The sequence below is a fragment of the Physeter macrocephalus genome, chromosome 2 (assembly GCF_002837175.3).
Source record: "Physeter macrocephalus isolate SW-GA chromosome 2, ASM283717v5, whole genome shotgun sequence".
Classification (NCBI taxonomy): domain Eukaryota; kingdom Metazoa; phylum Chordata; class Mammalia; order Artiodactyla; family Physeteridae; genus Physeter; species Physeter macrocephalus.
Window position 1 is genome coordinate 105486238 of NC_041215.1, and position 10434 is coordinate 105496671.

The 10434-nt window shown below is 37.2% G+C and overlaps 1 protein-coding gene across 8 annotated transcripts in view; it reads right to left on the reverse strand.

The window, feature by feature from the left end:
* The window catches only part of ALS2 (alsin Rho guanine nucleotide exchange factor ALS2), an 83662-nt gene that overhangs the window by 40776 nt on the left and 32452 nt on the right, over positions 1-10434 (reverse strand). For all 8 annotated transcript variants that reach the window (XM_028480884.2, XM_028480881.2, XM_028480877.2 and 5 more), the window contains 4 exons: positions 7918-7995; positions 4821-5003; positions 2982-3153; positions 802-982 (listed from right to left, as the gene is read on the reverse strand). In XM_028480884.2, coding sequence (XP_028336685.1) covers positions 802-982; positions 2982-3153; positions 4821-5003; positions 7918-7995 — 614 coding nt within the window. The remainder of the gene's footprint in view (positions 1-801; positions 983-2981; positions 3154-4820; positions 5004-7917; positions 7996-10434) is intronic.

A 10434-nucleotide genomic window follows, 5' to 3' on the forward strand; every position in this document is an offset into this window, starting at 1 on the left:
AGCGCAGGCTCCGGACGTGCAGGCTCAGCGGCCATGGCTCACGGGCCCAGCCGCTCCGCGGCATGTGGGATCTTCCTGGACCGGGGCACGAACCCGTGTCCCCTGCATCGGCAGGTGGATTCTCAACCACTGCGCCACCAGGGAAGCCCTATAGGTGACTTTAAAATCTACACTTCAGATCAACAGCAGGACCTAATATACATTAAAATAACACTTAAATTATGCCTCACATAAGAAAAAGTGAGAAATACTTAAAATTTCAAATACAGTTGGGATATTTTACTTGAAAAACATGAAAAGAACCTTGGATCACTATCTTACGTTTTATTACAAAAATATCTTTATTTTAAAGATAGTTTGGTCTTTAAACTCTCCATGTACACAACAGTGAAAAGCAGGCACTAGAAGAGCTCCATATTTACAATCAACAGTTGGTCTTAAAATAATTGTTTAGTTACCTATTTCCTCAAATTTTAGTATAATTTACTTCAGGAAACAAAATTGTTCTCTAAAGAACCATGTTATAATACTTTTTTGTAAAGTAAGTACACTGTCAATCATTCTGCTAGAATACAGAAGGAAATTTGAGAATGCATTATATTGAAATCTTTTTTCCCCTCTTAGAGCAAACTAAAATTTTAGTGATGCAGAACTATAGTTGTCTTAAGATTAAAACGCTGCTTTGCAATTTCTATTACCTTATAGCACTGTCCCTAATCTAGTCTCTTCTGATTAAGGAGCTGTTCTCCTTGGCAGAATAACCCTGCAGAGACTGAACATGACACGGGACTGGATACTTGCTCTGTATAACTATCCAAGAAGAGACTTGCATGCTTCAGGATGACCAAACTCCTGGCTTCCTTTATCCCCTGAAGGAAGCTGCTCAGTGAGGTTCCATGTTGACCAATTAGGTAACACAGCTTGCTGAACCGGCTTGCCACCTCCTGCAACAGCTGGACTGTACTTGCAGTGCCCAAATTTTCTGGAACAAAATGATGATGATGATGATAACATAACCTAAAGATTCATTATCTGAATACTTTTTATGACCAAGATTACGAATTTCCCTCTTCTAAAAATACTTAACATGTTGAGATGTCAACTATGGAACCTAAATAATCAGTGTTTAAAAAAAAAAAAGCAAATTCAGAGATCACAGTATCCAGTCATTTGAGGAACCTGTTAAAAAACATTCACAGGACCCTACAGATTCTGACTCAGTAGGCCAGAGTTAAGATCCCTCGATGGATATATTTTTTTTTAAAAAGTGCCTTCCAGTAATTCTAAAGACCAGCCAAATTTGAGAACAACTGTGCTAATCCAATTCTCCTCTCATTTTGAAGATAAGTCATCTAAGGCCAAGAGAAAGAAGTGAATTATCTAATTTCACACAACTGGTTAATGACAGCCAGGAATTCAACTCACTTCTATAGCTATATCTTGGTTAACATTTTCAACTTTTGCACTGACTTCTGCTCTACTTGTCCCTTGGACAAGCCCAACCCTTCACTGCAGACAGAGCAATCCAAAAATCAGACTGCCTTGGTCACTCTTAACTTTACAGAGGGCATCAGGAGATTATTGCTTTTTCCCAGTCTGAAGCTCCCAATTTGTAGGACTTTTCTCCAAGCAGTGAGGCTGATTAGCAGACCAGCTAAAACCAACAAAGAAATCAGGAATCAGAACAGGAAAAGGGCAAGTTTCACTTTCCTTTCAGAGCAATCCAGGAAGCTTCCAGCTTGGATTGCTTCCTATCCCTTGCCAAAGTCCTGGGGTGTTGAGCCCACCCACTGGAGGGGAATTTATAGAACAGGAACTCTGCAACATTTAAGAAAGCAAAACATATTAAAAACAAAAACAAATGCATACAGTCCCCAACTTACAAAGGGATTGAATTTGGAAAGACTGTTTGAAAAATAGAAAAGCAACTATACTCCAATTAAAAAATAAATAAATAAATAAAAGCAACTATACTCCAATTAAAAAATAAATAAGTAAAAGCAATTATACTCCAATAAAAAATAAAAAAAAAAAGTAGACGTTTTCCCATTAAAAATAATGGGCTGACCTACACAAGCCAACGTCACCTTAAAGTGGAAAAATGACGTACGAACAAGGCAGAATTTAAGTATTACAGTATTGGTCTGAATTCTGTGTCCACACAGGGGGTCAAGGAGTTCAGGAGAAAGAAAGAGAAAAATAAAAACATCCTGTCCATCTTCTGAGTGTAGGGCCAAACCCCGAAAAATTTTTGAACTACGGGAAGTTAACCTTTAACAGCCCACTCCCATCTCCATTTTGCATTCCTTTCTAACCTCCTCGATACCCCAAGAAGGGTCTATATACTATATCCTAGTATATCTGGACAGTAGCACCCCATCTAGGACTACTGTAACCTATTTTCCCCATATTATCTCCTTACCTTCAATCTCTCTTGTAACTGATTACAGCTAAGAAAAGGGATCAGATTTAATCAATTCCTGCTAATGTTGGGTAAGACCCTTAACACTCTCACAGTTATCCACATTTTTAGAGACTACTTGTAAATCCAAAGGAAGATCTACTTGATAAAATTCTAAGAACCAGAATAAAGAAAATGAAAAATTTGGGTAGCATATAACGTAAGGTATCTTAGGACTAGCAGGGCTAGAAGTGTTGTTTAGAAGTCTGACTCCTAGGATCAACTTTCCCAAAGTTGTTCTGCTTCTCTGCCATGAATCTCCTGAAAGCTCCATTTTTCTACTTCCACAAGTGAAAGGAGCTCTGCGGGTGGAAGGATAGGGGCAGCTGGGCTATTGGCAAAGTGGAAATAGTTTGTAAGTTGTTGACTACCTGTGCACAAAAGAAGAGACTGGAAAGAAAGGAGAAGAGTACAACTCAAACAAAAAGTTTTCTTTATTTGTGATATAGAAAAAACAGGTAAAACAAGAGTCCTAATAATTGAGTGGGTGGAAAGAGGGGAGGGGGGAGGTTCTACTTACCTAAACTGAGAAGAGGCCTCAGAATCTGAGACTTGATATCACTTAGTTTCGAATAGAACCGTCTTTCTGTAGTAGCCAACTCATGGAGACTGGCAATATATCCCATAATGTTTTTGTCCACCAAGGCTAGATAGCTGTCTTTTCCTGCTGTCACTCTGCTTATATATCCAAGCTAAAACAGGAAAAGAAAAAGATTAAAGATGAAATATAATTTATTAGTAGCAATTTGGGCACTGAAGTTGGCTCATATCAGCTGGTGAGAGCCAATGCAGGAATTCTGCAACAAGTTGCTTATTAAATTGTTAGTAGTTTGAAAGTGGCAATAGGGAAATTACCTGAAAAAACTGGAAAACACTATAAATCAGAGCTTTTGGTTTTATTTCGATTTTTAGGGCTGGTTTACCAGTACACTGTTGTTATATACCTATAGCATGATCTATATATAACTATATACATCTATACTATTATTTATTGCCACAATACCTTTTATTTCATTTTACATGTGGTTAGAACCACAGACCCTCTAAATATACAAAGATCCAAATGATACAGACACATGTCTCAGGACCCCTTTTTGCATGAAATAGATGAGAGCAGAGAGGATCTCTGTGCTGTATGTCAAAATATCAAGGATCTAGGAGCTATCTTTTAAAAGTACAACAGAAAGCAGTTTTCTTTAAAAGGGGATTTTGTCATTTATTCATGACACCACTGAATAAAAACTTTTGATGCCTTTTGTCACATATCCCTATTAAACTAGGCAACCAAGCTGCAGGCTAATAGACTATTAACAGCCCATGGTAACTAAAGACACATATTGAGTCTCATCCCTTTCATCAGCCTATTTCATCCTTTATCTGGACTGTGGAATATTTAATGAGGAATGTGGAGTCAGGGCCAAGAACTACAGAGAGTCAATTAGTATGTCTGGAATAACAGTCTAATATAGGTCAAGAGCCAAATCTTGGCCACTGTTACCTTTAGCAAGAAAGATCTTACCGCTATATACATTCAGAGCTTACATATTTAGCCAGAAAAACAAACACAAAGGATAAAAAACAATCCATAAGATATATTAGTCAGTAAAAATTAAAAATCCAGAATGTACTAGCTTTGAGGGTTAATTTCCTTGCAGTGTATCACTTTGAGGGTATGAGCTACTGAAGTGGGGAAAAAGAAAACCAGAAACAGACCAATGGTTTTATGTTTATGAAAAAGAGGTAAGAAGTAGGAAGGCAAAGAAATTCAGATCAATGAAGGAAAAATGAGTAAACAGTAGTAAACAAAATGAAAAGCTAAGAAAAGAGGGGAAGTGATGGGAAACAGAGCACTGTTTGTGGCCTGTCAGGTCTGCCATGAGCCCACCTCAGGCCCCTGCAATTTTTACTTCCCACTTACAGTTAAAAATTCATCTATTCAATTTCTATTCCGATTCATCTCTGAGGACTCCATGAACACAGTCAGAAGACTTCGCTGTGAAATATGTATTTTAATATCCCTATGTGAGGGTGTTAATTCAACAAATATTTATAGAAATATTTACTACGAAGATCCAACAGTAAATGAGAGAGCCTAAAATCCCTACTCTTATGAATCTTACAGTAAAGGAAGACAGACAATAAACAAAATAAGTAAACTATATAGTGTGTGAGATGATGATATGCACTGTGGAGAGAAATAAGGCAGGAAAAGGAGAGAAGGGGGATGGCAAGTTGGTTTGCAATTTTAAATACATTAGTTAGAGACACTTAATAATAGGCATACCATACAAAAGCAACAGAAACAAAAGACTTCTCATGTGTTATAGAATGTGGGCCTTAGGATCCAATTCCTGTTCACCTTACTACAGGAGAGAAGTATTGGAGTCTTAGTACCACTGTGATTCTCTGGAAGGTTGTCACCTTCTGTCGGGTTCTGCCGGCCACTGTAACATAATCCAGGCTGGAAGTCTTCAGTATCCACTAAAAACAGGGAATAATCCTGGCCTGCAGCTACACTCCAGACTCCATTTTCACTGTTCACCTGCAACGACAGGAGGACATTGTCTGTCCGAGATGAAGGAATCTGATGGAACTCCAAATCCACGGGACATGGAATGTTAAGTTACTTGAACAGGTGGAGTACAAAGTCAGTCACATCTCAAGACAGCAAAACTCACCCAGCAATTTACCCGATTAACTGCAGAACAGATGCAGGAGTGAGAAGGAACCCTTGTTCAGCCTGTAAATTTAGAACTGGACTGTTTTATAAAAAACTGAGGGCTTCCCTGGTGGCGCAGTGGTTGCGCGTCCGCTTGCCGATGCAGGGGAACCGGGTTCGCGCCCCGGTCTGGGAGGATCCCACATGCCGCGGAGCGGCTGGGCCCGTGAGCCATGGCCGCTGAGCCTGCGCGTCCGGAGCCTGTGCTCCGCAACGGGCGAGGCCACAACAGAGGGAGGCCTGCATACCACAAAAAAAAAAAAAAAAAAAAAAAAAAACTGAAAAATTGAAATTTAATAAGATAAAACCATAGATTTGATTTTTTTCATTGTTATTTTTGGAAGTTGCCACAGACTCAGCTTGTACTACAAAGGCCCAGAAACTTCTAGAGCCCTATTCTGACAGCTAGGACACACCTTTGTCCATACATATTCTGCTATGTGCACAAAAATCAAGGTGAAAAGAAAATCTAACAAGGCCAAAATCCATCCTGGCCAACTAAACCCGTGGGTGTTAAAGTTGTTTTCCCACTTGGAACTCACAACCTCTCTGATGTGACTTCACTGTGTCCCAGGATGTTGAAACAGGCAGGACCCCTTAGAAGCCCACCTACATGGATCCCCTAGACCAGTGGTGCTCAACGAGTAGTCTTTGCAGCAGCAGCAATCATCTAGGAACATGTGAGAAATTCACACTCAGGCCACATTGCTACTGGGGGGGTCCGACCGGGCAACCTGCTTTGACAAGCTCTCCAGGTGATTCTGATGTATGCAAAAGTTTGAGAACCACTGCCTTAAATCAATGGTTTTCAAAGCTTAGGATTCCACGCAGTGATTCAGGAGCCACCATGGAAAGGCAGGTGCCAGGGTTTTGGCCCCAACCCACCTCCATCCTTCAACTAAAATAGTTCCACAGTTATCTGTTTTATGTAGGGGATTCCGCATAAGGTTTCATTTGAAGGAAGTGTTCTGCTAATGAAAACTACTGCCCCAACCTGCAGACCCAGCCTCAGCCATGATTCATATAACAATAAGCAAAAAACTTCCAATCTGTTAGATTCTGTGCCTAGATAGGATTCAAATCCTAGGTGATTAGGTGAATATGTGTGTGTGTGTGTGTGTGTGTGTGTGTGTGTGTGTGTGTGTGTGTGTGTGTGTGTGTGTGTGCGCACACACACGTCTCCACTACTTTATAGTTATCCTCTTCCAGCATGTCATTATCTTCTCAAAATCAGGCTATCCAAATAACTGACTTCCTGTTGGTTTTGCAAAGAATGAATTAAAATTTTTGGAGGAGGAAAGAGTCGTCTTCTTAGTCTCTAATCAAAACGAATTCAGATCTCACTCTGCCTTGACTTTAATTCACATATTAATTTAAATGACTTCAAAATGTTTTTCTCACCCTTCCCCCAAATAAAAACCAAAATAATGATGTTTTATTTTCATATGCACAGTTAAAGAGTAATGAAACTAAAACCTTATAACAAATTCTATTCTCTCTTGTCTGACTCTAAAATTTTAAATAAAAATTGTATTTCCAGCATCTCCATGCTATATTACAAAAGTTTCCTTGGTATGAATAGATGCATATTCTACTTTATTCAAATAACAGAACCCAAGGAACAGTGAGTTATCATATTTTTATTTGTGATAAAATATCAGAAATTGAATAGCTTACCACTAAAATGTTTTATGCTGAAAATATTTAAGATTGGAGCTAGAATTAACAACTGTTCCCTAATGTTTTATTTAAGTCTTTTCTTCCCAGTAAAATTAAGTTCACTGGAAGGAAAGGCAGCATGTAAAGGTCTTATATAGTGATGGACGCATAGTGTACACTGAATACATGAATCAGCAGAATATGTATTAACTGTAGCTTATATGTGAATGATGTTCCTGAAACTGAAGTAACTATACTTTTTTAGTCTCTATTACTCTCAGTGGAGAGAGCATGTGTTGGGATAAGGGAGATATTAGAATCAAACTATGAATACATGAGCTCCACATTCCATTCTGTTAGCCTACCAGGCTATCAGCATGCCTACTCCCTGCCAACAAAATCCCCCAAAACAAACAAATTTTGAATTTTTGAATTTTGTATTTCTGCAGGACGTTGTGGCAGAAAAAAAGGTTGAGAAACAGTCCTCTAAAACTGCATCAAAGGTACTAGAAGTTACCCGTCTCTGAATAGCATTACATAAACTAAAACCAATTCACACAGCAGTGAAGAAATTATCTATGCTTTTAGCTTCCCTATAGAAAATTAAAAGGGTTACAAAAAGGTTTTACTACTATGTATGTAAAAACAAAACAAACAAAACAAAACAAACCATCAAATAATGTTATATAAAAGTCACACTTAAAAAAAAAGTCAAACTTAGGTGAGAAGTCAAAGAGTAGGCATTATTTGGTAGTATAAAGCTCAAAAGTCAACACAGTGCTAGAAACATTTCCTTTAAAAGAATGAACTTGTTCATTTTTACTTAAAAAAAAAACAACTATGAATACTCAATGAAGCCAAGAAGAAAAGAAATATAAACTAACAAAAAAAGGAAACATTTAGCCTGAAAACAAGTGGCTTCACTTTTTTTTTAATTTTAATGTACATCATAACAAACTTAGGTTACAAGTATACAATTCTCCTAATTTTATAAAATAAGAAGTGGAGAAATATAAAGTGTTCTAACTTAGAATTCTAAAATAAGTTGCTATAAAAGTTATCAAATTCACTAAAGTACCTTTACAAGACGAGGAACTGTTGTTGGAAAATCAGAATGCCCAAGTTGACCAAAGGTATTGCTACCCCATGAGTAAACCTATTAGAAAACAACAGGAAAGTAGGTAAGAGATGTGACTCTGAGTTTCCATGTCAATTTTAAACTTTTACAATAACATATATATATACCAACAGTTACACACAGATTACTTATACTAGTCTTTCCACTCTTTAGAATAAGAAATATTAAGAAAATTCATTTTAAAACAGACTGAGATAATGCGGAGATAGAGTACATAGGTAAGACACAGTCCAAGGATTAATAATAACAGTAACTAATATTTTGGGGGGGGGTTTTACCTGCCAGGCATTGTTCTGAATATACTTTCTATGTATTAATCAATATTTCATTATCACAAGAACCCTTTTTTTAATAAGGAAATTGGCCCAGGGAGGTCACAAATTTGTAAGCAGCAGGGCCAGGATTTAATCCCAGGAACTATCCTATACTGCCTCTTACAAAGAAAGCGATTTTTTTTTTTTTTTTTTTTTGCGGTACACGGGCCCCTCACTGCTGTGGCCTTTCCCGTTGTGGAGCACAGGCTCCGGACGCACAGGCTCAGCGGCCATGGCTCACGGGCCCAGCCGCCCCGCGGCATGTGGGATCCTCCCGGACCGGGGCACGAACCCGCGTCCCCTGCATTGGCAGGCGGACTCCCAACCACTGCGCCACCAGGGAAGCCCAGAAAGCGATTTTTTTAAAAAAAGGTAAGCACCATGGAGAAAAAGTAATCATGATTCTTTACTCTGTGGATAGGAGTACTATGGAATGACTAGAGAGCCTTTTTATACATGAAGAGTTGCTGTAGGAGACACACAAATACCTATGCTCCACTACAGACAAAAAACAACCAGATTGCAATGGCTATGTTTAATGAAAATGGTTTTGTTTATTCTGATTATAAAAGCAATTCATGATCACTGTACAAGACTATGACAGTACAAAGAAATAAAAAGAAAGTGAAAACCACTGATGAATCAACCACTTAGAGATAACTACTGATACTACCTTGTTTTAGGAACATACACATATATCAGTATAATTCCAGAAATTTTAATATCTACTAGATATAATGAATATACAAAATGGGACTCTACTATCAATGCTGTTTTGTGACCTGATGTTTTTTATGTAATGCTCTGCACTGACATTTTTCTAGGTCAACAAGTATAGAGCTACAATATCATTTATAATAACTACATAAAACTCCACTGTGGGTGTAGTTCAATCAATTACCTAATGAAGTAAGTACATTTATTAATAATTTCTTTCCAATTATTTAATATAAAAATTACATTAAAAATCCTTGGATATATGTATTAGTGTATACATTTCCTTAGGATAAGTTCCTAGGCAAAGAACTCTGGGTCAATGAACACATACATTCTGATTTTTGATTCATACTGACAAACTGTCTTCCAGTGAAGTCCAGTGTACATTCCATTCCCACCAGCACGGTGTGTACCTTTTCCCTACACTCTCACCAACACTTAGTACTAAATGCAATCCTTGCTAACATGATAGGTGAGAAAATTTTGTTTTAATTTAAATTTGCTTACTGAGTAGTTGGCCATCTTTTCATTTGTTGCTGGCCATTTCTATTTTTTCTTCTATGAATGAAATACAAATGTCCTTTCACAATTTTTCTTTATGGATCAGGTAATAACACAGTTATATATGTTACAAATTTTTTTTCCCGTATGTTATGTATCTTAATTTAGTTTGTGGGGTTTTTTTGGTTTGTGTTTTGGTTTTTGCTGTGTGGGACTGCTGAATTATTATGTAGACAAACATATCATCTTCACTTTCTAATTTCTGGTTTTGATGTCATGTCTTTTTCTACTCCTAAGATTACTGAAAAAAAATCACCTGACTGTGTTCTTATACCTGTAAGGTTTTATTTCTTAAAATCTACATCTTGACTCCATCTGGAATTAGAATATGTAAAGTTATCTTAATTTTCTTCTGCAAATAAGAAGCCAGTGGTTCTAAAAGTACTTACTGAACACTCAGTCTTATTTTTCCACCTCATTTGAAATGCCCACTTTTTAACATAGACTAAATTCTCATATTCACTTGGGTCTATTTCAATTCTACAGGTATATTTCTGTTATAATAATCTGTTTGTAGTATTATAATATATTTTATAAGGCTAATTCTTACTCTTCCTTTCTGTTCTTTTTCAGAATTTATGTGGCAACTCCTATGTTTATTCTCCTAGAATAAATTTGGGAATCATTTTATTAAGATGTAAATATTCTATTGGAATATTTGGGGATTGTACTGAATTAACACTCTACTGATTTAATGATCTAGGAGAAATGTCACTTTTGCAACATTGATTCTTCTCATCTAAAAATAAAATTTGACTACAATCCTGCAGCCTGTGGAACAAAAACCACATTCACAGAGAGACAAGATGAAAAGGCAGAGGGCTATGTACCAGATGAAGGAACAAGATAAAAAAAAAGACAGACA